This window comes from Neodiprion lecontei, chromosome 2 (genome assembly GCF_021901455.1).
Source record: "Neodiprion lecontei isolate iyNeoLeco1 chromosome 2, iyNeoLeco1.1, whole genome shotgun sequence".
In the NCBI taxonomy this organism is placed as follows: domain Eukaryota; kingdom Metazoa; phylum Arthropoda; class Insecta; order Hymenoptera; family Diprionidae; genus Neodiprion; species Neodiprion lecontei.
Genome location: NC_060261.1, coordinates 28722519 through 28749895, shown reverse-complemented (window position 1 = coordinate 28749895; position 27377 = coordinate 28722519). Strand labels below are relative to the sequence as shown.

At 35.0% G+C, this 27377-nt stretch overlaps 2 protein-coding genes and 2 long non-coding RNA genes across 19 annotated transcripts; 2 read left to right on the top strand and 2 right to left on the bottom strand.

Moving 5' to 3' along the window:
* Positions 1 to 48: 48 nt before the first annotated feature.
* Positions 49 to 2836, bottom strand: LOC124292699. The gene is made up of 2 exons (XR_006902565.1): positions 2732 to 2836; positions 49 to 1017 (listed from the first exon to the last, which is right to left on the bottom strand). It is a non-coding gene; the product is annotated as an uncharacterized LOC124292699 (long non-coding RNA).
* Positions 1002 to 15594, top strand: LOC107225804 (ATP-binding cassette sub-family C member 5). 7 transcript variants are annotated; one of them, XM_046730142.1, is made up of 25 exons: positions 1002 to 1130; positions 3236 to 3509; positions 4327 to 4467; positions 4651 to 4809; positions 5136 to 5283; positions 5380 to 5613; positions 5696 to 5869; positions 6151 to 6298; positions 6796 to 6944; positions 7271 to 7381; positions 9649 to 9759; positions 10389 to 10534; positions 10663 to 11124; positions 11213 to 11339; positions 11422 to 11576; positions 11663 to 11793; positions 11914 to 12095; positions 12174 to 12453; positions 12658 to 12811; positions 12895 to 13023; positions 13182 to 13458; positions 13598 to 13763; positions 14213 to 14396; positions 14664 to 14856; positions 14950 to 15594. In XM_046730142.1, the coding sequence occupies exons 2-25, from the start codon at positions 3436 to 3438 to the stop codon at positions 15208 to 15210; spliced, it is 4296 nt and encodes a 1431-aa protein (XP_046586098.1). In that variant the 5' UTR covers positions 1002 to 1130; positions 3236 to 3435; the 3' UTR covers positions 15211 to 15594. The 7 variants fall into 7 exon arrangements, with proteins under 7 accessions (XP_046586098.1, XP_046586101.1, XP_046586097.1 ...); XM_046730145.1 differs by lacking the exon at positions 1002 to 1130 and adding an exon at positions 2969 to 3035 and having other exon boundaries at positions 12381 to 12453; XM_046730141.1 differs by lacking the exon at positions 1002 to 1130 and adding an exon at positions 2969 to 3035.
* LOC124292698 lies at positions 7353 to 15926 on the bottom strand. 6 transcript variants are annotated; one of them, XR_006902564.1, is made up of 6 exons: positions 14938 to 15006; positions 13556 to 13748; positions 13136 to 13402; positions 12491 to 12596; positions 11707 to 11801; positions 7353 to 7725 (listed from the first exon to the last, which is right to left on the bottom strand). It is a non-coding gene; the product is annotated as an uncharacterized LOC124292698 (long non-coding RNA). The 6 variants fall into 6 exon arrangements; XR_006902562.1 differs by lacking the exon at positions 7353 to 7725 and adding an exon at positions 10821 to 10911; XR_006902560.1 differs by lacking the exons at positions 7353 to 7725; positions 14938 to 15006 and adding an exon at positions 15764 to 15926 and having other exon boundaries at positions 11674 to 11801.
* LOC107225828 (sodium leak channel non-selective protein) lies at positions 15634 to 27364 on the top strand. 5 transcript variants are annotated; one of them, XM_046730138.1, is made up of 31 exons: positions 15634 to 16070; positions 16573 to 16617; positions 17025 to 17158; positions 17233 to 17418; positions 17915 to 18153; positions 18337 to 18611; positions 18696 to 18943; positions 19107 to 19328; positions 19484 to 19651; positions 19718 to 19909; positions 19993 to 20130; positions 20217 to 20423; positions 20507 to 20703; positions 20822 to 20944; positions 21028 to 21201; positions 21306 to 21485; positions 21593 to 21845; positions 21909 to 22076; positions 22179 to 22387; positions 22516 to 22636; positions 22716 to 22849; positions 22940 to 23105; positions 23186 to 23380; positions 23463 to 23680; positions 23846 to 24069; positions 24189 to 24325; positions 24500 to 24636; positions 24712 to 24868; positions 24951 to 25073; positions 25353 to 25527; positions 25598 to 27364. In XM_046730138.1, the coding sequence occupies exons 3-31, from the start codon at positions 17054 to 17056 to the stop codon at positions 25774 to 25776; spliced, it is 5250 nt and encodes a 1749-aa protein (XP_046586094.1). In that variant the 5' UTR covers positions 15634 to 16070; positions 16573 to 16617; positions 17025 to 17053; the 3' UTR covers positions 25777 to 27364. The 5 variants fall into 5 exon arrangements, with proteins under 5 accessions (XP_046586094.1, XP_015521903.1, XP_046586093.1 ...); XM_015666417.2 differs by lacking the exon at positions 16573 to 16617 and having other exon boundaries at positions 17930 to 18153; XM_046730137.1 differs by lacking the exon at positions 16573 to 16617.
* Positions 27365 to 27377: the final 13 nt, after the last annotated feature.

Below are 27377 nucleotides of genomic sequence, written 5' to 3'. Positions count from 1 at the left end.
TTTTCTTAATTTTCTTTGTTTGATTTCGAACAGTTTGATAATTTCGAGTTTTTAACATCGTATAAAAGGTTTCGATCACAACCCATTGAAGTGTGGATCAGTTAAAACAAGATTAAGAAGGTCAAGCACCAGAAATTAGACGACCATTAACCTCATAAAAATTCTCAATAAATAGGTATTAATTAATTTTTCACGTTAGCGTATTGTTCACAATAATGAATTTTCTATGCAAGATGAGTGACATTAAAAAATAAAATTTTGCAAAATTTCTAATAACTCAATTTATTCACTCACTTTGGATTATAAACAAAAAAACATTCCACCACTTTCAGAATGTACAGATTTTCAGTACGTAATGTAACGGGAGACGCAATGTGAATTCAGGTAAGTTTCGTAAAACGGAAAATTTATCATTGGTAGACAAGAATTTTTTGTACATAGCCTGTAAAGCACTCTCTCAAAGTAGAATTAGTAACCCACCGGAAAATCTTCCAGCAATCAGATTCTTTTGTTTAGTGGTTATTCGAGCTTTTAAATAAATACTCTTGCTTTGGTAAATAATCATAAGATTATCATATGTAAAAGGGCTGATAAATAACTACAGCGATATCGTTTTGCGTGCGAACTTGTATTAACGTGCGTTCTGGTACATGTCCAGCAGCCGACTGGCAATGAGACATGTCCCGAAATTAAATTTTGACGTCACTGAAAATTTTGCCTCCTGTGACGTCATCGATCGATAATCGTTGACGACGAAAATCGCTTAGCCAAATTCCTCAGTCCGGAAATAAACGCGCAGTAGAGTAGACGTACGAGAATCGCGCTCCGCAAATTTCGAGCACCGGATCCTCTACCTCCTGGAACCTGCGCTCTAGATCCTCTACTTGCTGAATTTCGACATCCGGGACCTGCGCTTCACATTCCCTGCTTTCTAGATCCTTTATCTGCTGGATCTCGACTTTCAGAACATGATTGAAACTTAATCCTTGGCTTCCACATCTCTCTGGAATCACACCACTGCCACACTGGGGTCAAACTGACCATAAACTTATCTACTTAAAAGTGATAATTAAGTATGATAAAAATTAAAATGTGGCAGTCAAGAATTGATCAAACTTTCCGACCGAGATGTAAGCAGTAATGGAATTAAATAAATCCGGAGGAAAAATATTAAATTACTAAGTGGTACTTGGCGGGCCTTTTTATAAAAATACCGTGAAGAATACATCAAGTTCTATCATTATCGTTTCATGTATGCATCATGCCTTGAACGAGACACGCCAAGTTTCACATATTAATTAAAGTTTTTTATCGGATCGATATTGGTATTGATCACATTTATAATGTATTTCACGTAAGGTTTTTAAACCATAAAGAAATATATATAATGGCAATTTTGGATAAATAACTGCGCGTCGGGATTCAATTTTCCCATCATTTGTTTGAGCAAGAATGCGTCTCGTGCTTTGTAATTTAATGTAGGTAGGTATGCCGCAATCTGTTTGTTGATACATTTTCCAGATTAATATAAATTCATACGAGTCTAATTTTTTACAACCCTTACAAATTGAAAAAGGAGTACACGCGTGTATATTTAAAATCCTGAAGTAATTCACATGCCTATAATGATTATTTTGAATATCAGCTGGATCGAATGCCAAATCTGCAATCAGAAGTTCAAAAGAAAGAATCCGATTTACGAATAAAATGTGCTAAAGAAATTATTACAAATTACTCATCATACGATTACAAAGTGCGATGTTTTGGCAATTGAAAAATCTCCGAACATATATCGTTGATTCATAAAATCATGGTTTGCCATCAAAAGTTGCATGTATATACGAGAAATTCAACTGTTGTGCTAAACTTGAACGATACCTGAATTCAATTTCAAGCATCGCTTATACAAGTTATTTACATATACATAGAAAACCGTGTCTCGGTTTCATCATAAGGAATTGTCAATTAACTAACAATCGATACACCGAAATTTAAATTTAAAATAGTATTTCGATACGTTCGATGTTCTGTACGTTTCCAATCACATGAAAACAAACCAACTTTGCTGCACGTGAAAGTTGGGAAAAACTTTCCGACATGATTATAAGACGTTTAGATCATTCTCCCAAAAAGTGTACTTAGAGTACATTAGAGCAAGTTTTCTCCCAGCTTTCAATCCTAAGCGAGCTTAGCTCAACCGCAACAATCAACAACTGGCCAATATCTGGTTTTATTTATCGTTCCCTTATACTCCTAATCCGCTTCCTAATCCTGGCTAGTTTACAGTAAGTTCGTATAATTATGCCTGTTATTTGTAAAATTAAATTCTAAACCAACTACAGCGTGATTCTTCTAGGTTTGAATATAATTGAGCTGCTATTCGGATTACTCTAATTTTATTGTTAATAAATTGCATAACTCACCTATCGACAACAGTGCTGAAGTAAAGATTAACTACTTGCACATATTTCCGCAATGCTCTCTATGTTAGACTTACAGACCGCACAATTTGTCGCCAAGATTATTAATATTATCTCGTATCTAATGATAAATTTCGAAAATATATAATATCACGGCTCTATTTGTCTCTTCGAAAAACGAGCAATTCACGCGCGGATAGTAAAAAAATTGCTCCTTGAAAATACAGCTCAGTTTTAGAGGTGCGTCATTAATATTTAAAAAATTTGCAGGTACGTTGTGTGTACAAGGTTTATCATCGAATCATGCTTACCATAAAATTGTTCAATGGTGTTCAGTTGATCGCACCAAGCTAAAGCCATTCATGCTCAACTCCGTACATTTGTTAGACATTTTTTCGTGATAAAAATAGTATCGGCGTAGATTTACGCCCCCAACACTCGCGTAACTGCACGTAAGTGATTTTTCACAACGACGCGTTGATAATTTTGCGATGAGAGCCTTCATCGCTATCTTATCGTTGATCGGGCGTCTGTCGGATACTTCCACATCTACTTACTCTATGTTCAAAGTGTTACTGATAAGTTGGACATACCTCGGTAATGCGGACAATCATGGTAGGCGGCTTTGAAAGTGAAACAAGAATATATATGTATGTATGTATATATATGTGTGTGTGTGTGAATCAATGGTGATAAGTAAAACAATCAACAGCTGGGTGACCAGGTCAATGACAAGTATAGTGGAAAGAATGGAATAGTCTTTATAAAATAACGATAGTTCATTATTATCTTATCGTGATTATTTTCAAATACAGCATTACGACTACAAAGAAGCGTAAGAACAAATGCGGGACAGATAAGCCGTGTACGGTCCATGATCCTCGATCCTCCCCTCTCCTCGATCATTCAACCGATGTGCCTTTGTGACAGCTGCATGTTCTGCATTTACCATCGAGATCGAGCGCATAATGTGGATATTACTTCTGACGTGAAGTTGAACTGTGATTAAAGCGAAATGGGACCTAATGGGAATCGTACGGGCGAAGAAACTGAGGGTCAAGATGCGATCGAACATCTTCAGGATCACGAGTAAGCGCCACTGCTTCAAAGTCGAATAGGCGTTAATTCTTTACTATTCTCATTGGTGGACTCATCTTTTTCCGATTCAAAGATTGAGAAAACCACGATCGAGTCCGACATTGGCCGATATTCAACATTCGATATACGATAAAGTCGATCCTGCAGAACGCAAACTTTAATAAACAGCTGAATTTTTAATTAATTCAATGTATAGTTTCATCTTCTTTATATAAAGTTTTCACAGATTAATAACTTGTCGTTCAATATAGTTAATTAGAAAGCGTTTTGCACTGCGTACAAATAATCATTTTCGTTGAGTAGAATCCCATTTTTTTTGAGATGCACTCGAGTGAAAGCGACAATAAGTGAACGCCTCATACTCATAAAATATGCATACGTATCACACGTTTTATCACACCGATAATATTATTAAGAAATAATCGCGCGACTCCTGCCCGAAACAAGTTAATCCAATAAATTACATTTGGTCTTTAGAGATAACACAAAAATATCAGTATAACGCAATAATAATTCTTTAAACTGCTGTGGAGAAAATTACGTCCCAGTATGAACAATCGTATTTAGAATTATGTATTGAGTGGTAATGGAATTTTATGTACATAGACGAAGTTGTTATCAATTTTCGAGTATCGTAGTGTTTGGTAAAAATAATCCCCAAAGAAATGTTAACCGGTCGAAAACTCAAGTCAGATATGAGCCTGAAAAGTATATCTAAGTAATTATTCTTACAACGTCTGTATATATTCTACCGTATAAGTCATATTAACAGCTTCAAAATAATTCATTTAATTGTTCCTTTGAATAGATCCAAGAATACTGAGATCGTGGAGAAAAATCTCAACCTGCAATCGATTGATCAGCATCTTTTCAAACATGTATCGGGAAGAGGACTTGAACGATATAAAAATGCCGCAAAAAATTTGATACCGATACGCAGGAAGAAAAAGTAATCGTTAAATGTTTCCTAAGTCATAAAACATTATTTTTAGCATACCACAAATTACATATTTTTATGTAACTAATTATAGAATATTATAGAATCAATTCGTACTTATATGTATATTTTTTTATCCTACATTTGTTTTTGTAATCTCTATCTAATTCAATATTTCTCATTTTAATATTTCAGAGGAGAGAAAGTAAGATCGATAGATAGCGCCGGACTCTTTTCAATCATAAGTTATTCGTGGGTTTCGAAATTGATGTACAAGGCATATAGCAAAGGAATAAGTATAAACGAACTACCCGATGTATCTCCTTATGACACTTGCACTCACAACACAGAACGGTACTATTCTACAAGTTATTCATAATATTTTTTATTAACTGTGAATAAAAACGAAAATCGAAACGATTAAAAGGAAATAATTATAGTGAATTCCGCTCTCATTAGCGTTATTTTGTCTTATCTGAGATAAGATTAATTTTACATGAACAATCTGTTCGTATTTTCTAACTTTGAAAAGATCAGTTCTTATGAAAATATACTTTGTCTGATAAATTGAAGAATAACGAAACATATCTTTAGAAACAAATCCGAGCTTTTCGCAATAAATTACTCCTGATAGTCGTGGGTTAACCGATCAATTTTGATAATTGAACACTTTCAATCAGATTGGAACTACTGTGGAATCAGGAATTGACCAAAATGGGTCCGGAGAAGGTTTCCTTAGGGAGAGTGGCCTGGCGATTTTGTCGAACAAGAATTTTGTTCTTCAGTATCGTGTATACCGGTAGTCTCATTTGCGGTTTCGCCACCTCTGTGAGTTCGCAATTTACAACGGTTTACTAATAGCAAGTAATACCGGCGAAACGAAGGACTAATTCTTTAAACGTATAACACAATCTTAATTTCCAGACCTTGTTTATGCGAAAACTTATTGAATATGTACAATCAGAGAGGAGATCATACACGGAAGGTCTGAAATGGGCGTTCTTGTTAACCGCGACTGAATTCTCACGAGCATTACTTCTTCACTGGGCATGGGGACTGAGTTATAGAACAGCTTTGAGACTGAGATCCGCGTGTTGTGCATTATTATTCAAAAAAATTATTCGACTCAACTACTTGGGAGATAAAAGTATCGGACAGGTGATACGTGGTTGAATATAGTAATATCCCTACCTTTTTACACAGATTTATATTAGAAATGGCATATAATTGATTCCCACAGGTAATCAACATGTTCTCGAATGATTCCCAGAGAATATATGACGCCATCGTCTTCGGTCCAATGATTATTGCAGGTCCGATAACCACTGTGTGGGGAGTGTGCTACATTCTGTGGGTATTTAGTCCGATGGCGCTCCTTGGAATGATTACATTCCTCTTATTTTACCCTGTTCAGGTGGGATGTGATTAAAATTTCTCTTTTTACGTGGCGGCAGAAAAGCTTAGTGAAAATTCAACTCAATGAAACTCTATTTCTGTAAAAAGAAAAAAGATTTCAGTAGATAGAAGGCATTGTTATTTTCTATACAAGGTCTTGGAAGGAAATTCTATTTTCAGTACTAGTAGCATAGTGTTTGAATGATCTTTAAGAAATATCATAGACAAATAATCACTTGGAAGTCTAGCATCTTGAAGCTTGCGGTAAAACTGATTAATGTTGATCTTTACTGTTTGCAGTATGCGATATCTTATTACACTGGATATCTTCGATCTAAGTCAGTGAACATTTCGGACTTCAGAGTAAGACTGACGAATGAGATACTGGAGTGCATAAAATTGATCAAAATGTATGCTTGGGAAAAACGTTTCAGCCAGGATCTCTTAGGTACTTTCATTTGAATAATTCAACAAGGTGACACAATGTCCGCAGTAACAAGCTGAGTAAACACTGATTAAGTAAATTGATCAGATTTTTTAAGTTATACGGCAGATCACTAATTGTTTGAGTATGGATCTGACGGCAGATTCTGCAGTACAAGATCTGTTGAAGGACTTCAATAAATATTCGGCAGTCTTTCGAGTAGATAGCATAGAATGAAGAACCTTGCGTATTACTGTAATAAATCCGCTCACAGGTGTGGCTGCAGAAATTATGTATTAGAATCTTCATAAGATCTGCTAGCAAACGGCAACTTGAAAATAATTTCGCTGTATTAGATGTAAAGTATCCATTGACGATTCGCTGGAGAAATTGTTACTCGGCGCCTTGATGATATTAATGTCTATACGCACTGAAACAGCTAGATATTAGATATTCCTACATTTTTAAAATAAATTACTAATTTTATCACAGCTGCAATTTTTCTTTTCTAATGTTTCCAGATGTAAGAAAAAAGGAACAGACACTGCTTCTGAAGACGGCTTGTTTACAGTGTTTAAGCATTTGTACGGTTCCGACTATACCAGTCATTTCTGCAATCATAAGTTTTCTTGCACACATTGCTGCTGGAAATAATATAACAGCAGCTCAGGTATGTATAAAGCGTTTCCACTCTAATGCGCTAATTAAGCCTCTATTCGTTTGTAATCCGAATGGCAAAGTACATACGTCCGAATTTTTCCGCCACGAAAAGAAACATTTATTATTGGACGTTAATTTAACGAATTCAAATTGATTTGCGTCTCTGTACAATCGGCGCACTTGCAAATCATCGATTTAAAAAAAAAAATTCCAGTAAGTTAACTGATGCAGATCGTTTCCACCGTTTCATATTTCCAATTTCGGCAAACGTCTGTAAATTCAGAGTAAAATTGTAACATCGATGATTGATAATAAATAATTAAATGTGCGTTACAGGCATTCCCACTCTCCACATTTTTTGGAACTCAAATAAGACAAGCCTTGATGCGTCTTAGGGATGCGTCACAGACCATTGTTGAAAGTATGGTTGCCTTTCGCAGACTCAAGGTTTTCTAGAATGCTATCTTCTTGCGTTTATATTTCATTTCGCTTCTGTTTCATAAACACCCAAACAAGTTTAATTTGGCACCCCTAATTGCGGTATAATAGAATTTACTTTATGCAAATGTTACCCTTCCAAGTCTTTTACAGCACATTAAAGTCAATCGCTAATTTAGTGTTACTGATACGCTAATTTCCATACACTTATTCACAGAGTCGGAAGCTTATAAAAACACTGCATCTGGTTACACAACTTAATGCTTGAATAGTCCGGTACCAATAATTTAAAAAATCTATTGTTCTTATGCTCAAGTTTCTCCCTGATTACATACATCCAGCAGCGGTGCGATCTGAAGCCGAAAATGCGACACATGTTTATTGCTCAAACTTCTTTTTACCATGCCCACGGTTGTCTTTGAGTCGAATTATTTGAAAATGAGATTTGGAAGGGTAAAAGTAGGTCATTAAATTTTTCATTAGTGTAGTGTAATTTACAAGGATCCCTAGGTCGACCCCTCCGATTTTTATCTGGTTCATATACCGGGATTTCGGTACGCATCCACGTAATGTTCCGGTATTCTGTAGTCCGTTGGAAACTAAGAGACACCTGTTTTTTGTATCTGCTCTTAAACGATTCATAGGGTTGAAAACAACCCCCAAATATGGGTGCCTAACGGAGTGGCTTCTTGAAGCGATTGATTTATTTGAACAAAATCAACGCTGAAATGTTTCTATCGATGAACGAAACATTTCAGCGTTCCATTCATTGAAATGAAATATAGATGTACATCAATATGTGTATAGAGCTTTTTTTGGTAACGTCTTTCAAAATACGTCCGTTCTGAACTGCTTGGCAAAATACGTCTGTTTTTACAAGACCCGTCGATATATAAATTAGATCAAAATCGGAATTAGATCAAATGCTAGTGGTACCTAGATGGTCATTCATTGATTATTAAACGATGCAATGGGGTTCTTACAATTAGCTACACTCTATTACCCCTTTTTCATGTAAAAACTTTTGCCTCTTGCTTTGCGTAGTAGTTTTGAATTGTTTAAACAACTAATATAGTTACAACTAATATATTCATGATAATGTAGTCGATTAACTAATATGGTTATAACTAATCGTTATAGCTAATATAGTTATTCAACGTAGTGCATGATCATTAGCCTTTTAACGGTGAGGCTGGTCGATATATCGCAGTCAGGTTTGGGAGTTCAAGTAAGAAATTCATTGAATTTATTTATAAATTTCATGTCTAATAAAAGGTCGATTTTGAAATAAAATTCCCCACCGTTAAAAGATTAAGTGGGGGCTTACTCTGCAAGTGTATAATCTTATATAAGAAGTAATAACCATAGAAATTTGTCATTTTGTTTTTAATACCGTTGTACCAACCAAATAACGTACATTATAGTCAGAGAAAAAAAAAATTAGGTGCGTGCGATTTTTTAAGTTTGAGGAAACACTATAAATCAAGATCAACAAATATCTTATACACTTGATTTCTAGAATTGTGCAATTGTACAAACACCAAATTTCAGACGAAAATACTCAAAATTGTAGAAATTATTCACTTTGAACGGATGAAATTAGTGCAAAATTATATACGTGTATAAACAAGTTAAATAAGCAAAGAAACGATGATGGAATACGTTTTTCGTTTTCTCTTTATTACGAACAGTAGCAATAGGAATGGAAAAAATTTTACATCCATCTATGCATAGATCTATTTCATACACAGGTAGAACACTAATTTTTAGTGTGGCCCTAGTGTGTAAAATCGAGCATTCCAGTTGTGCGCATGCGCCAGCATCGTTTTACCACACTGCACAGGAATCGAAAATGAACTAGCCGAGCAGGTGTTGAAAAAGAATATTTCATCACGGTTTTCTCGTAAATTTGATTTTTTCAATTTATTTTTGAAAAATTTCAATCTTTCAAAGTGAATAACATTTCCAATTTTCAGTATTTTTTGCTGATGTTTAGTTTATAAATTCAGTATATACCACTCTCGGATTTTCGATATCTCACTTTCCTCAAAGTTTTAGTGGCCAGAATCAAATTAAATTTTTTTTTGGGCTTCCGCGTTTGTTATTTCGTTGATCGAACAGTATTCAGAAAAAAAATGGCAAGCTTCTAAAGCCATTACTTCTAACAGGTTCAATTGCAGCATGAGCGTTCACTCAATCATTGTCTCACGCACTGCTTCTAATGTTTCACGACATGAAATGGTTACTCATGTGTAGAAATTCAACAATTTTTCCAGGTATTTCCTTACATAACTCTTCTCGATTCACGGCTTCGTTCATCGTTGACCACATTTGAATACGGAGTAGAATGTGTAATCACGACTGGCATTTCATTCAACAGAATAAAGGTCCATATTTTAGACTAATTTTCTAAAAAATTTGTATGGCTACACATAGAAATGTGTTGATCGGAAAAGCAACACAACCGAGTCTCATAAAGATTCCAATGGGTTTTCAATTTGCCAGTCAGAACATATGTAGGTTCGCACAATTCAATTCTGTAACTGACTGGCAGTACAAATTTTTTCACGCTTCACTCGTATGTATCAAACATTTTGACATATTTCGTGTTCGCAGATCTGCCAGCTGAAGTACAGTGATCAATGTGTTTGTTGGTACTCTTCAATTTCTCACAGTATTAATAACTTCATTCGCTTACTACTTCAACGATTTTCAAAAACATTTTGGAATATTTACTGCCTATGTGCTTGGTTGTTTGCTTGGCTTATAGCATAACAATGTTAGATTAACCTGACGTAGAAATCATTTAGCACTACGTAGTTCAAAATTCTTAGGGACTTACGTTAGCTATTAGCTCTTCGATTCTTTTGTGCTGCATGAATTCATTTTAGTAGAAAATTCTTAATCACCCATAAACGAGCATGAGTAGTCTACGTTTTACTAAAACTCTGAATGTTTGTCTATTGAGCGTAAGAAAAATGACGTTATTTGATAATTTCATAACATTGTTATCTAGAGTGTATTACTTTTGGAAGATGGTAGCATCTTGATTTCAAAGCCTATCCTAAAATCTCAGGCAGTTGCTATCAACCATGGAACATTTGCCTGTAACGCTTTAGACGCCGAAAGAGAAAGACGATCTCATGTGGCAGAAAAGGAACGGTAAGTCATCCGATTAAATGTTTATTATAAATATTATACAGGACGCAGGACTGTCACTCCATATACTGCCAATGTGTTCCTCGTGAAAATCTGTACTTATTTTCAAAATAAATTATTTCTTAATGCAGGCAGAATGACCTCAAGGATTCAAGAGATAAAAGTGAGAATGAGAAACTGAGTACGCTCTTGCATGATGCTAGGTACATTGACGTGTTGTCTGACATAACATTCGAAGCTACAAAAAGCAAATTAATTGGTATCTGTGGGCACGTCGGTAGTGGAAAGTCTAGCCTCTTGCTCGCTGCTCTAGGACAACTTCGAATAGTAGAAGGCCAGGTGATGAGGGACGGCTCATGCGCCTATGTAAGTCAGCAAGCCTGGATTATAAATGCCACATTGCAAGAAAATATATTATTTGGAGCCCAGTTTGACCACAGTAGATACTTCAAGGCTATTTATGCATCAAACTTGAGTCAAGACATTGCTGAAATGCCCGGTGGGGATCAAACCGAAATCGGAGAGAAAGGAGTGAATTTATCCGGTGGTCAAAAACAGAGAGTTGCTCTGGCTAGAGCACTTTATGCCGATCGGTAATGATGGGTAGACATTTCGATTTTGAATCCTTTCTGTGCTGCGACTGAAATTATCAATTGATTGACAAGAATCCACTTTCAACAGAGACATTTATTTTTTGGACGATCCGCTAAGTGCTGTTGACACACGTGTAGGAGCCCATATTTTTCATAAATTGATACGTGGGGCTTTGAAAGGAAAAACCGTACTCTTTGTTACACACCAAGTTCAGGTGAGTTTCTGATCAGATTGCACACGGTACTTGAACTTGTATCAATTGTTCCTTTTCAAACACATTTCCCAATTCCTTCAAGTACTTGAATCATTGCGACGACATCTACATGATGCATGATGGCAGAATTATAGAACATGGCACACATGATGAGTTAATGAAACTGGGTAATGAATATGCTCTGATGGTTACAGCTATCTCAGCTAATGATGAAACTGATTTTGCTATGTCAATGGAGTAAGTTGTCAATTGGTATACATGCTTCTTCTTAAAATAGAGTAGCAACTGTATTCTTAGATTCTCAAGCAATTGCTTTCTTTTAGTGAAAAGATTGGGCCCAACTTACAATCAGTTGACAACAGCTTACCCGATAAGGAGAATGAAGTTAGTTCTCCGGGCACCGACACCAACACCGATACTGCCACAGAAAATGATGAGATATTGGGTACTCCAGGTGAATACCTAAAATCATTTCTTCGATCAGTAAATTTATCATTCAAATCAGTCGTCGTCTAATATTTAATTACTCTGTCACCATGTATTCCGTTCATTTAATATTCATCCAAAAATTTAGTGCTAACTATTGCTGAGGATCTTCAGAAAGGAACTATAAAAGTAGATACGTATCACTCATACATTATGGCAGCTGGTGGATATTTTTTCAGTTGCATAGTAATTCTAACATTCGCGATATCTGTTGGAAGCTCTGCTTTTAGTTCTTGGTGGCTCGCTTTGTGGATAAAAGCTGGCAACGGTGTAAGTATTATTTGTTTGTTATGCGTACAGATACTAGACAAGTATGGTTTTAACTTAAGTTCGACATTTATTCCCTAGCTAAATACAACAGCCATGCACTATAATGCAACAACAGAGTTAAACAATATAAATGACAATCCAGACTTTTGGTATTATCAAGCAGTCTATAGTAGTACAATAGGACTGATGCTATTCACAAGTTTACTGCGTAGTTTAGTATTAACAAGAGCAACATTAAAAGCTTCAACAACATTACACAACGATTTGTTTCAAAAAATAATTCAGTGTCCGATGAGATTTTTTGATACAACCCCAACTGGACGAATACAACACTTATTCAGCAGAGACATGGACGAAGGTTTGCTACTGTTTTCATATGTCATCAGGTACTTTACCTACTCGAAAGATGAATTTTCAGTGTCAATAAATTTCATATGACCATCAATTCTTTCAACTTTCTTTCACTCGTGATTTCTTGATGCGTGAAGTCGGAGAAGTTTCCTGAAAATTCATCTATTATATCCTTTCGAATATATATGTAATAAAATGCTTTCATTTTCAGTTGATAACAAGCTTCCGATTAGCTTAACAAGTCTTATGCAGAATTTATTTGTAATATTTTTTGCTATACTGGTCATATGCTTAGTGCTGCCATGGTTCATTTTGCCTGTATGTATTTTGGCTATAGTCTACTACTTCGTCAGCAAAGTATTCCGGTGAGAATAATTTTGTGTCAAATTGCATTACGTCTGCAATCACTTAATACAGGGTGTGAGAAGTTTTTTTGAAATTTATTTAGAGTAGCAGCTAGAGATCTGAAACGCATGGAAAACAAGTCACGTGCGCCAATTATCAGTTACGTTACAGCCACAGTTCAAGGACTTAGTACAATACACGCCTTTGAAAAAGAAACTGAATTTCTGACAAAGTAAGAACACTGTGGAACCTTTATCTTATAGACTTCCGAAATATATAAATGATAATCTTAGCATCATTTTCAGTTTCTATATACTTAACAATAAGTGCTGTTTATCACTTACATCACTCGAGCTCGGGACGTCAATATATGATTTTTGTTCTCTACAGGTTCAATTGCATGTTTGATGAAAATAGCCAGTGTATGTTCATGTGTTCGATAGCCATGAGGTGGCTTGCAGTGAGAGTCGACTGTTTATCAGCAACAGTAATAGCAATAACTGCATTCTTGGTAATAGCTTTACAAGGCGAACTTCCACCAGCCTTAGCTGGTCTTGCTCTTTCATATGCAGCACACATCTCGGGTGTATTTCAATACACTATAAGATTAGCTTCAGAAACAGAAGTTAAATTCATCAGTGTTGAAAGAATAAATCACTATCTCAGAGTAAGTATTTCATACTTAAGTATAGAGATCAGATATGTTATAACATCCAGTGTTAATCGAAAAGGTTTTGGCGAGTACTTTAACGTAAGCTTCGAACCTTATTACCCATTAGTTTATATCCAATTGCATACTTTCGTAGACATTAGTAGGCGAGGGTAACATCAGTCAACGAATCCTTCAACCACCATCAGGTTGGCCAGTGGCAGCAAGTATAAAATTCCAAAATGTAAGCATGGCGTACGGAGAAGAGGCTCCCATTATCCTGAAGAATGTTTCGTTCAATGTTGATGCTGGAGAAAAGATTGGTAAGTTCTGAAATTTATTTTGATACTTGCCTTTGTGACAAATTTTTTCAACACCCTTAAAAGAAAGCTAACAGGTGTTTATGAATAACATTTGAAGAAGTATATACTTAAGTACTTTCGATTTAAAGTAATGTTTGAAACTGTATGCTAATGTACGAAATCTAGATTTCGATACTAATTACCAAGCTCCGAACATTGAATAACGACACACATCACGCGAATACCACGCTTTAGAAGTCAGTTCCAACTTTTGAGACCTTCTTGCTACTTTTAATAATTTTCATTGCAAAATTGAATGTGTGGAACATTATTTTGGGGGTGTAAATCAATTTTAATTGATGTTATGCATGAGGGGAGATTTGCCTATTTGTCGGAACCAAGTCAATTTATGAGCTCAAACCCAATCTGTAAGTAATTATTTTTCAAAATTTGCCACTTTGGAATTATAGGCATTGTCGGGAGGACAGGATCAGGGAAGAGTTCCCTTACAGCAGCCTTATTCAGGCTAGTCGAGTTGACGGAGGGAAAAATAGAAATAGACAATGTTGATATATCAGAAATAAACCTCGGTCACTTAAGAACAAAACTTTCGATCATCCCACAGGACCCAATACTGTTTAACGGAAGTATAAGGTATGTGTTCGTTGCGATTCAAAATACATGCAACTCGTTGTTGTGTAGTAAAGCGCACAGAAAAAGAGAGCATCATACATGTATACCGCGAGTATTATAGGCAGACATTTCGACATCAGTTTTCAGCTATCTCTCTCAGTTTGTAAATAAGGTACGAGTGCGTGTTCTATTATTATGAGAGTGTAGGGCTTGGAACATTGTACTAATGTTTACGTCAACGAAACCTACTCAACTTGCTTCTATGATGCACTGGACTTAAACTTTCAGATCGAATCTGGATCCATTCAAACGTTACACAGATTCAGAAATATGGCTAGCGCTTGAAAAAACCAAACTGAAGAATAGAGTACAATCGATCAATGGTCATCTTGACGCATCTGTTGGGTATGGAGGAGACAATTTAAGCGTGGGTGAAAGGCAGCTGCTTTGTTTATCAAGAGCATTGCTCAGGGAGTCTAAGGTTTGTTACTTAACTGCATATACAAGAAAATTCAACATCTTTGTGCATCGATGTGTTAGTACTTTAAAACTGAAGATATACCATTTATTTTAGATACTTGTTATGGATGAAGCAACTGCCGCTGTAGATCCAGAAACTGAGATTGCTGTTCAGACTACAATTCAACAGGAGTTTTCTTTCTGCACGATACTGATCATAGCACACAGGCTACAAACTGTTTTGTTCCTTGACCGAGTCCTCGTTATGAACAGCGGCAAAATATTAGAATTTGATAAGCCGTATAATCTTCTTAAAGACCCAAATTCTGAATTTTCTAAAATGATAGCAGGTGCTAATACAGTAGAAAACAAATGAAGAGCTATTTTTTTTTTGCAATAGCTTATGGCAGTATTAGAGACGATTACATCCACATACAGCATAAATTTCCAAGTTATGTCTAGTAATCGAATTGTATCTGAACCCGTTGAAACATGCTTGAAATGAGAACAAACTTCAACCACCAAAGATTCAAGAATTACTACTCTATTTACCACTCGTGGCAGGGAAATATATTCTCAGTTGCATAACTATTTACAAATGTTGTACAATTAGTATTATAGAAATGAACAATTGAGCAGAAATACTACGATAAAAAAATACGTGTTCAAAATGATTTAATCATTTTCAACGATTCCAGCATTACCGGTTTAGTAATTTCTAATTGTATTTTATTGTTTTATATTATCCTTAAATAAGTAAGTTAAGATAAATCAAAGTTTCTTAATTTTTTCATACTAAATTCCAAATTTGTGTCTTCTTTTATTGTTTCCGTATTTGGTCTACTTTTTTCATATCTGTAAGTATTATATGTTATGTTTCAAGTATGTAAATGAAACAAATCAATATAACAGTTACTGTAGCTACGTACAATCAAGTTCATATTACAATTCGTCACCTAATGTTGCATGTCTCAACAAATTTCTTCAGTAAAGAGAAATCGCGTATAAACTGCAACTTAGCGTTTCTAATATTGATTTTCAAATTGGTGCTGACTGCTCATGCCCAGCATCCCAGCTGGCTGTACCTGCCCTACAAAATGATCACCATGCCACTACCTTGTTATTATTAAAATGTTTATTAATCGTTGAGTTTTGTTGTTATTTTATACAAAATGTAGTTTATACGAATTGCCGTGAAGGCAGAGTTTATTGGTTGACCAAATTGTTACAAGAACGGTAAGACTTTGATTATATTGAACGAGTTGTGAAAGAACAAATGCATTCTTATACCCCATAATTATCTTTTTATACCCAAAACTGTGTACAATTTTTTAATATTCACAATTTGTTCACTTCCTTCTATCTTGGTAAAAAAAACTACAATTATTTCAAATCTACTGAAATTACCAACTGTCACTTTCATCACTTAACGAGACGCAACTAATGATCTTGATCAACAGTTGCACCCAGTTCGAAATGATTTATTGAACTGTATTTGAGCTTTATTAAAATATTCTATATAATCGTATTGCAAAAAATAGTAAAAATCCTCCTTAACAAGATCAACTTATCTCTCGTTTACCGTATAAGAAGCATATTGACCATTCAATTTCATTGAAAAATGTTTCATATCTACACATTTTATACTATCAAACTCGTTCTAAATGTGTAGATTAAGCAGAGCTAGATATTAGAAAGAAATATGTCAGACCGCTTATGTTTTCAAAATAATTTTCAGCTAGTGTTTTGACAATACATAATAGCGGTGAAATTAGAACGTCACGTGAGTATGGGAGTTAAATCATTGTGTTTGAAAGCTGGATGTTAATATGCTTGTGTATGTGTCTATTTACGTTTTACCTTAATAATATATGTCGACACACATTCATTCGTCATTAGATTACAAACTGATCGATACTCCATTTGAGAAATAATTCTGACTGTACCTGAATGTCGTTATTTTAACTAATAGTTAAATTCCAAATCATTCTTCAACCTATTGGCCATAGATCAATCATCATTTTTTATGTGATTAAGTGTCCACTAGTAACGTGTCAAGTATCAGAGACTGATTGTCTGATCTACTAACATCCATGCACCTAATAATAAATGGGCAGAGTGTTGAATGTTGTTTATCAAGTTATGGTGGCGTTGTAATGCATCCAAATAATTTAAACATTTGTTTTTTAGGCTTCACCATTGCGAATATAATACCTATTATGATGTTGGGGAGGAAGCAGAGCCTCAAAGGAGAGCCTGTTCTGGCAGATTACGGTCCAGAAGAGTGTCTGAACGAAAGTGCAGATATCGAATGGGTCAACAAAGTGAGAACAATATATGAGAAAGTATAAAAGAATGATGGAATTAAAGTGACAATGTTCCTTATTTTGCTTTGTAGCTATGGGTTCGCAGGCTGATGAGGCTTTGCGCTCTAGTATCGCTAGCCTCTGTCTGCCTTAACACACCAAAAACTTTCGAGAGGGTACCTCCACTGCAGTATGTCACCTTTGTGTGCGATTTGGTTGTCACATTTCTATTCACTGCCGAGATGATTGCCAAGATGCACATTCGTGGCATACTGAAGGTCAGAACAACTGTGAGAACTATTTTTATTACTAATATGTGTCGTTTTGTGCTTCCCTGTTGTTGATAAAAAAAAGTTATTAAATATATCTTATGCACTAATTCGTAAAAAAACCTCGTTATGTTCAGCCAAGCAATATAGTTATGCTGCCAGCTTTTAGTCTTGAAATAGCTTAATAATGAAAGTCAATCTCCACGATATATGTTAAATTATCAAAAACTATAAAACTCTGCAATTTTCTTTATTGTTCAAAAATATGTTAAAAGATTTACTTTTGTTGGCTAACTGACAACACAATTTCAATAGAATGCATCGCTTGTAATGTTTGAATGATTATTGATCTGAAAAGTAGTTCTAACAAAGTATTGATGCTGGTAAAAAAGTATGTACTGCATATTTTTCAGAGCTATACCTCGAAATAAATAGCTTCAGTTAGCATTAGAAAACTTGGTGATTTCAGACGTTCCATAGTTGCAATAGCAGAATATGTTCTCAGTCTAGTTCATTTCAGGGTGAAGTGCCTTACTTGAAAGATCATTGGTGCCAGTTCGATGCGAGTATGGTATTCTTTTTATGGCTCTCTGTCATCCTGCAAATGTTTGAGATGCTAGGTCTTGTCTTGCGATTCAGTTATGCATCCATCTTGAGAGCACCGAGGCCGCTGATTATGATTCGCTTTCTTCGTGTCTTCCTCAAGTTCTCTATGCCAAAATCAAGAATAAATCAAATTTTCAAGTAAGAACGTATTATAGATATAATCATGTAATTATAACATATCACTATAGTTTCATGTGAGAATGTAGTGGAGTTCAATGACTTAGATTTTCTAGTACAGAGAAAATAACATACCGATAAATATATAGATTTTTGATACTTTGTCACATGTGATATACTTATACATGGAATATTCATTTTCAGACGATCAAGCCAACAAATTTACAATGTAACGTTGTTCTTCCTTTTCTTTATGTCTCTTTACGGATTACTGGGAGTACAATTTTTTGGGGAGCTAAAAAATCACTGTGTTCTGAACACAACAGACTCAAATCATATTACGATAAATAGCTTAGCAATTCCAGACACTTTTTGTTCTACGGATCCAGAATCTGGGTATCAGTGTCCTGAGGGTATGAAGTGTATGAAATTAGAACTATCCAGGTATATTATGGGTTTCAATGGATTTGACGAGTTCGGTGAGTGTGAAATAAAAGTATGCATTCATCAAAATTAACAAGTCACTATCAAAAATTAGGTATGATCGAATCTGCTTATTTTAGCGACTAGTATTTTCACCGTCTATCAAGCGGCGTCTCAAGAAGGATGGGTTTTCATCATGTACCGAGCTATTGATAGTCTGCCAGGTTGGAGAGCAGCCTTCTACTTCAGCACTATGATCTTTTTCCTAGCATGGCTTGTGAAAAACGTTTTCATAGCCGTAATAACTGAAACGTTCAATGAAATTCGGGTCCAATTTCAACAAATGTGGGGTGTCAGAGGACATATTAGTGGGAGTTCTGCATCGCAGGTGAATTTAAAACTAACACTTTCTCTAGCATGAAGTTTTTTTATCCAAAATTCGTATACCCAGTCAATGTAATGCATTTTTCAACCATTTTAACTGTGGAATAGAGGGTTTGTTTTAATTTTTTTCGATTCAGTCTCAACAGATTAGTTCAATGCAATTTCAGATTTTAACCGGTGACGACAATGGCTGGAAACTTATAACTTTGGATGACAATAAACACGCTGGTTTAGCATCACCATTTTGTCATGCAGTACTGCGATCCCCGCAATTCCGTATGGTTGTAATGTGTGCTATTCTGGCGAACGGCATTACCACTGCAACGATGAACTTTAAGCATGATGAAAGACCAAGACATACTTACTATGACAACTATTATTATGCAGAAGTCAGTAACTTCTTATTTTCAAGACAGCTTTAGAATATTACTCGAAACAAATTAATACCAGCAATCAAAAAGTTTTGAAAAATCAACATATGTCACAATTTTATTCTGTATATTAGTTCTATCAGTACGTGTATACGTGAAATTTATTACTGCAGATTGTTTTTACGATATTTTTGGACCTCGAAACTCTGTTCAAAATCTGGTGTCTGGGATTCCGAGGTTATTACCGGCATTCAATTCATAAATTTGAATTGCTATTAGCAATTGGGACTACTTTCCACGTTATACCACTTTTTTACTTATCTGGATTCACGTATTTTCAGGTAAAAACCATTCTACTTCCCAAGTTTTAACTTGACCAAATGTTAAGACACGTGTGACATTTTCAGGTGCTACGTGTATTCAGACTTATTAAGGCTTCCCCAATGCTGGAAGACTTTGTCTACAAGATATTTGGCCCTGGTAAAAAACTCGGTAGTCTAATCATCTTCACTATGTGCCTGCTAGTCATATCATCCAGTATTTCGATGCAGTTGTTTTGTTATCTATGCGATTTTACGAAATTTGAGAGTTTTCCCGAGGTGAGGTAACTTTGGACTACTACAACATTGATTTCCGCAAAAAAACTATAGAAACTGTAATAGTATCTATACTTTATTTACAGGCGTTCATGTCCATGTTCCAAATTTTGACACAAGAGGCTTGGGTCGAAGTTATGGATGAAACAATGCTACGCACTCATGAAACAATGGCTCCATTTGTTGCAGTATATTTTATTCTGTACCACTTGTTTGTCACGCTGGTAATAATGACCATTTGATTAACTTTCATTCGTTACTAATTTTATGTACAGGGTAAAAAGTTTCTTCACTAAAAACCTTTTTTCAGATAGTCTTGAGTTTATTCGTCGCAGTCATTTTGGATAATTTAGAACTAGACGAAGACATAAAGAAACTGAAACAGTTGAAATTTAGAGAACAAAGTGCTGAGATAAAGGAAACACTTCCATTCAGATTGCGGATATTTGAAAGATTTCCAGATAGTCCACAAATGACTTGTTTGCACAAAGTGCCATCAGATTTCAATCTTCCAAAGGTATATACGTCTCTGCAATGGGACTGACATATAAGATTGAAAAACTCAAGGAATTAAAAAATTATTATTATTGCATTTATTAGGTAAGAGAAAGTTTTATGAGGCAGTTTATATTTGAAGTGGAAGATGATGAAAACGAAGGGGTCAAGAAAGTAAATGAAACATTTGATTCCAAAATGGTATACCGCAAGCAGAGGCCTGTCAAGATATTGAATAACCCACCAAAAGTGAGAAATATCGTAACAAATTTACGAAAAGCTGCAATCACCTACATCATTAAGTAAGAGTCTACAAAATTTATAGACTACTTTGCAAATTTGAATTAAACAAGACATCTTATTTCATTTGCATAGAACATTAGACAGAATTTTTCAAACAAATCTTGATTTGTTTCACAGTGATTCTAATAATCAAAGATTGATGTTGGGGGATTCAGCAATGATTCCAGTACCAGGAAAAACTCTACTTAAACCACAAGGCACCGTCAGCAGCGCAAAACAGTTACGAATAGATCAAAAAAAGTGAGTCATTCAAGACTTTTCAAAAAAAAAATTATTACTCTGTGGCACAGTGAAACAGTAGTTAGGTCACGTTTTTGATACAGGTCGATTCGAAGAAGTGTTCGAAGCGGATCAATAAAGTTAAAACAAACCTATGAACACCTAATGGAAAACGGCGATATTGGAGCAATAAATAGAGTCAGTTCGTCCAGAAGCAGGCCGCACGACTTAGATATCAAATTGTTACAGGCCAAAAGACAACAAGCGGAAATGCGGAGGTACGATATCCAGCTAATTGCAAAGTTCTCATACCTCTCTGGTCATCTTATATCCTAGTACTTACATCTCCATAAGTTTATACATTTTCATAAAATTTTCCAAGAAATCAACGTGAGGATGACTTGAGAGAGAACCACCCTTTTTTTGATACTCCATTGTTTGCTGTGCCACGTGAGAGCAAATTCAGGAAAATATGTCAGCTGCTTGTTTACGCTAGATATGATGCACGCTTGAAAGACCCACTAACTGGAAAAGAAAGAAAAGTGCAATATAAAAGCCTGCAGTAAGTAGATGCGAAAACATTGATTAAATTTTTTTGAACAATAACGAATTCAATTCAAAATATAGAATCGTGACTCCCACTACTTAAGCATATGTTTTTACTTACAGTAATTTTCTGGGCCTTGTAACGTACCTAGATTGGGTAATGATATGCGCAACAACATTGTCTTGCTTATCCATGATGTTTGAGACACCTAAGTATCGAGTAATGGAAGTTCCAGCCCTTCAAATAGCAGAATATGGCTTTGTAATATTTATGAGCTTTGAACTAGCATTAAAAATACTTGCTGATGGTCTTTTTTTCACTCCAAAAGCTTATATCAAGGACGTAGCTTCTGTATTGGACGTGTTTATATACGTGGTAAGCTTGTACATAATATTCATTATCGTATTCCATTGTACAAAAAGTATTCTTCCTCCACAGGTGAGCTTGGTCTTTCTTTGCTGGATGCCAAAAAGTGTTCCTCCTAATTCTGGTGCGCAACTACTGATGATATTGCGCTGTGTTCGGCCTTTGAGAATATTCACATTAGTTCCCCATATGAGAAAAGTTGTGTATGAGTTGTGCAGAGGCTTCAAAGAAATTTTACTGGTTAGTAGCTTATGAAATAATTTTTTTAAGAAATGTGGTCAGTGTTCCAGTCATCTTTAAACAGTAATTATATGCACATAAAAACACAAAATCTACTTCAAGGTATCTACGTTGCTGATCTTACTAATGTTTGTCTTCGCAAGCTATGGTGTGCAATTATATGGCGGTCGATTAGCTCGCTGCAATGATCCAACAATTTTGAGAAGAGAGGATTGTGTTGGTGTTTTCATGAGAAGAGTTTTTGTAACAAAAATGAAACTGCAGCCAGGAGATAACGAAAGCTATCCTTCTATACTGGTTCCTCGAGTTTGGTGAGCTCCAATTTCCAATCAAACTTTACACGTAGTCTATTTGGCTATTTCGCTCCAAGACTCATTTGACTGAAGCAAAGGCCACAATTCTACATTTTTCTACTCAATTCAAAACTTATTACTTCCAGGGCGAATCCAAGGAGATTTAATTTTGACAATATTGGCGATGCCATGCTTGCGCTCTTTGAAGTACTCTCATTCAAAGGCTGGCTAGACGTTCGTGACGTTTTGATAAAAGCACTTGGACCAGTGAGTATCGTTCCTCTTACTCAAATTGTTCATTCACAGTTCAACAACGTTACAGTATTTCAATTCTATCATGTTTCAGGTTCATGCCATTTACATACACATATATATATTTCTTGGATGCATGATTGGACTGACTTTATTTGTCGGCGTTGTCATCGCTAATTACTCTGAGAACAAGGGTACAGCGTTATTGACTGTTGATCAAAGACGTTGGTAAGGATTTGCAGAGGAATATCAGTTACTGCAAATGTTCAATTTCATACAATATTGAATAACTGTGTTGAAATAATTGTACTACATTAGGTGTGACTTGAAGAAAAGATTGAAAATCGCTCAGCCACTGCATCTCCCTCCTAGGCCTGATGGAAAGAAGTTCCGGGCATTCATTTATGACATTACACAAAATATTTATTTCAAGAGGTTTATTGCTGTAATGGTGCTTATAAACAGCGGATTACTCTGTGTTTCTGTAAGTGTAACAATTTAGAATTGTTTTGGTTTTTGGTGAAGACGCATCAGTTTATCCAGAATCTAATGCTTAATTTTTAGTGGAGAAGTGAAGAGGAACACACAGAACCGTTAGCGACAGTGTCAACGATACTAACATTGGTATTTCTAGTCGAAGTTGTAATGAAAAATATAGCATTTACTCCCCGTGGTTATTGGCAATCTAGACGAAACAGATACGACCTGTTGGTCACGGTTGTCGGAGTGATTTGGATAATTATTCACTGGATGATCAAAGTAAGGAAATCAGGCGAAATAGAATTTGAACGTTTCACAGCTATTGTATCCTCATTGACATACGAATGAATTTCAATTTTAGAATGATTTGTCGTACTTCATCGGATTTATGGTCGTGATATTAAGATTTTTTACGATCACTGGAAAGCACACTACATTAAAAATGCTGATGTTGACCGTTGGTGTGTCAGTCTGCAAAAGCTTCTTCATCATATTCGGCATGTTTCTGCTTGTATTTTTTTATGCTCTTGCAGGAACTATTATTTTTGGAACAGTTAAGTACGGCGAAGGAATTGGAAGGTCAGTGCAGGCATTGTTACCTCGAAGTTACGGAGGATAGGAATAAAATTTTCTAAATTGAAATCAAGAAGTATTCCTCCTACTTCCTCAGTGAAACGTATCTGATTCTCTTCTTTTTTGATACAATGAGGAGGCAGTATCTAATTGACCATAAATGATTTTCAGACGTGCCAATTTTGAATCTCCTGTAACCGGTGTTGCAATGCTGTTTCGAATAGTAACAGGAGAAGATTGGAATAAAATTATGCATGATTGCATGATTCAACCACCATATTGTACACCAGCTGCGAATTATTGGGAAACCGACTGTGGAAATTTTCATGCCTCGCTTATTTACTTTTGCACATTCTATGTGATAATAACGTATATTGTTCTGAACTTACTAGTGGGTATGTAGATATCATTATATTTTATTCTAAAGTCATTTTACCTTCACTGTTCTGTAAGTCCAAAACTTGAAAAACTTCAAATTATTTAAATTTACCCACTAAATCTCAATTACTTTTAGCTATCATCATGGAAAACTTCTCACTCTTCTATTCAAATGAAGAAGATGCATTACTGTCCTATGCAGACATCAGAAATTTCCAAAATACATGGAATGTTGTAGACATCCATCAAAGAGGTGTTATTCCAGTTAGGAGGGTACACAATGATCAATGTTCCTTTATCCAATACTGATTGTACTAATTTTCAACGAAATTGCAAGAACCATTCCATCAGTCCAGAATTAATGCACAGCACACTTAAAGATATTTCGTCCTTATAAAGTTGCGATTGTCAATTGAAAGATCTCTCTGATTATAATATTCATTTCAGGTTAAATTTATTTTACGATTGCTAAAAGGAAGATTGGAAACTGACCCACAGAAGGATAGGCTCTTGTTCAAGTACATGTGCTACGAATTAGAGAGGTTGCACAATGGAGAAGATGTAACGTTCCACGATGTGATAAAGTAGGCTCTGACTTACACAACGATTTATCGATACATATAAATTATTTACAAATAATTAATTATTTCTATTATCAGTATGCTGTCATACCGGTCAGTCGATATCAGAAAGGCTCTTCAATTGGAGGAACTTTTGGCACGTGAGGAATTTGAGTATATAATAGAAGAGGAAGTTGCAAAGCAAACGATACGAACCTGGTTGGAAGGATGTTTGAAAAAAATAAGAGCAGTTGGGGTAAATACGACTTGATTATAAATAACGAAACAAATATGATTTGCAGATTACGAGCAAATTGGAAAATGATAATTCGTTTCAGAAACAACAGAACAGTTTGCTTGCTGGTTTAAGGGCCACCAATGATGCACTAATGTCACTACAGGATCATGTTGAAGAAAAAAAAGAGAATACCGTGGATAGAGATGATGAGGCTGAAACGAAGGTTCGGACAATATTCAGTACAGTTCTAAATTACAGTAGAGAATTATTAGAGTCTAAAGATAAGGAGTTATTTTGGACTTTGATGAACATCCCCATTTTTCTCTGATTTGCCTCACTGTGGGTAAATCTGTAATCTTAGTGCAAGTACCATTTATTATAATAATCGAGAATAGAATGGAATCATGTGGGAGAAAATTTCACTTCGACAATATGAACTCAAATAGCATTTAGCTGTACTAACATAAAGTGGCAAAAACAAACTGACATCACTTTTTTTTAGGATGGTGACGGACTTAGGCATAGGAGTAAAAAACCAGTAGTACTTCCAAGGTCTGATAGTATTGGCAGTGGTTCTGGACGGAAATATCTTGCCCCAATGTTATCTGATCCTGCGACTGTAAGAACTGATAAAGATAAGATTGCTGCAGCGAAAAAACGAAACAATAGACCACCGTGTAAGTAGACTATAAAAATGAAAGTTTTGCTGAAAAGTGTGAATTCTGTATAACATTTCCGATATTTCAGCTGTGGTAAAAAATAATTTGCCACATGTCACTGAAGGACTTGAGCAAAATCGACAACCAAAAGATGTACAAAACAACAAAGCTATGATGCCTAAGGTATCAAGCATAATGGTAGAAGTACGAGACTGGTGGCATGAACAAGTCGCATACAGTACGCAGTCAAGCGACGAAGAATACTGACAGTTCATTGCATTATTCATCTTGCACTTACAAATTTCATTTATTTCAAAGACTCCAAAATGTTGTTTAACAGATAGTAGGCTTTATGCGGACATTTTTTAGTTCTGGGAATTGTTGAAAATCTCAACTATTGTCTTACTTTCAACTAATTAGAGAAGTAAATTCACTGGTGAGGGTGAGTGATAGCTAATTGATGCAGATTCATAAGAATACTGATAAATGAAAGTTGTTCAACATAACAAGTAAGCGTCGATTACATTGAGATAATCCAAAAATTGAATTAATAATTTACTCCAGTGCAGATAAATCTCACTTTAGAATTGACACATGTATAATTAAATATAATATTAATAATAATTAGGTAAACAATTTTATACGAAACGTTAGTAATAAAATAAAATAATAGATCAGTGAAAGGATAAGATTGAAAGGGCAACTGTTAGTACAATGAGCAAAGGATACGATTCGAAGAAATTATTAAGCGATGGAAACGATCCGGCTCCTATTACGAGTTTAAGGCATTATCATGTGTTACTTAATACGTTGATTAGATATTATTGATGTTATTGTTGATAGTTGATTGGATACGAATTTGTAAGCAAATTGATTATCGTTTAAAAAAAAAGTCCTACCCATCTATACCCTTCATGTAGGAATATAGCTAAGGCACAGTTATTCCCTTAGGAATATTTTATTCCAACAGGCAATCGATTCCCCAGGAAAATGGGGAAGTAATCAAAGTTTCCTAGAGCTTTTACTTTTTTCCAAGCTTGTAATTAAACCCAGATTACTAGAGCACATGAAAATTAGATTTGAACCTAGCAGAAGTATCTACCAAACTCTTAGTATCACTTTGAAAACTCAAAGCATTTTTATGTTTAATAATAGTAGTATTATTTGAGCCTCTGTTATTCCTACTTGATCGCACACCTTCATTTACTACATTGGAACGAATTATCATTTCATGTTTTTAAAACAGGGAACTTTGATTGTGTTTCATCAATTTCGATATAATTGCCTGTTAAGATCATGCTACCTGTTACAGAAGGGGCTAAACATATTTCAATTCGTACCGGGTAGTTATTCAACGTTAATGATAAAACAAAATCAGTAAAACGATGTAAACATTACATATACGTGATAATCTGGTAAATAAATCAAATGGTTTGGGTATGAATAAACTTTGGGAAAAGTCTTGTGTAACAGAAAGAAGTTTCGGAATGCAATGGGGGTAGAAAATACATAATTAGATAATATTGGATTAGTGCGTATTATAAAAATATTCATATAATAGCTAAAAACGATTGTATGAGCTTGAAATTCAATGAGATACAGTAAGAGTATTGTATCCCTACACTATAGGGAAATTTTATATAAATATATATATATATGTGTGTGTGTGTATATATATATATATGTATATAATATACGTACGTAAATTAAAAAATATATTTACATAAAAATGGAATATGTAGAGATTTAAAGTATGTTCATGTTATTGTGATAAATGTTGATCATTGTTGCCTAGTTTATGTGCCAATGTGTTGTATTATGAAATTATACATAGAGCTGATCAATGTTACTGTAATTTCTAATCCCTT

What these genes read in the sequence shown, in the direction of transcription:
- LOC107225804 (XM_046730142.1), top strand. Translation starts at nt 3,436, where the DNA reads ATGGGACCTAATGGGAATCGTACGGGCGAAGAAACTGAGGGTCAAGAT. An exon ending in AGAGCACTTTATGCCGATCG is followed by an intron (nt 11,125 to 11,212) that starts GTAATGATGGGT and finishes CACTTTCAACAG; the next exon opens with AGACATTTATTTTTTGGACG. An exon ending in GAAACTGAATTTCTGACAAA is followed by an intron (nt 13,024 to 13,181) that starts GTAAGAACACTG and finishes TGTTCTCTACAG; the next exon opens with GTTCAATTGCATGTTTGATG.
- LOC107225828 (XM_046730137.1), top strand. Translation starts at nt 17,054, where the DNA reads ATGATGTTGGGGAGGAAGCAGAGCCTCAAAGGAGAGCCTGTTCTGGCA. An exon ending in GCTTCAAAGAAATTTTACTG is followed by an intron (nt 22,077 to 22,178) that starts GTTAGTAGCTTA and finishes ATCTACTTCAAG; the next exon opens with GTATCTACGTTGCTGATCTT. An exon ending in ATGATGAGGCTGAAACGAAG is followed by an intron (nt 25,074 to 25,352) that starts GTTCGGACAATA and finishes ACTTTTTTTTAG; the next exon opens with GATGGTGACGGACTTAGGCA.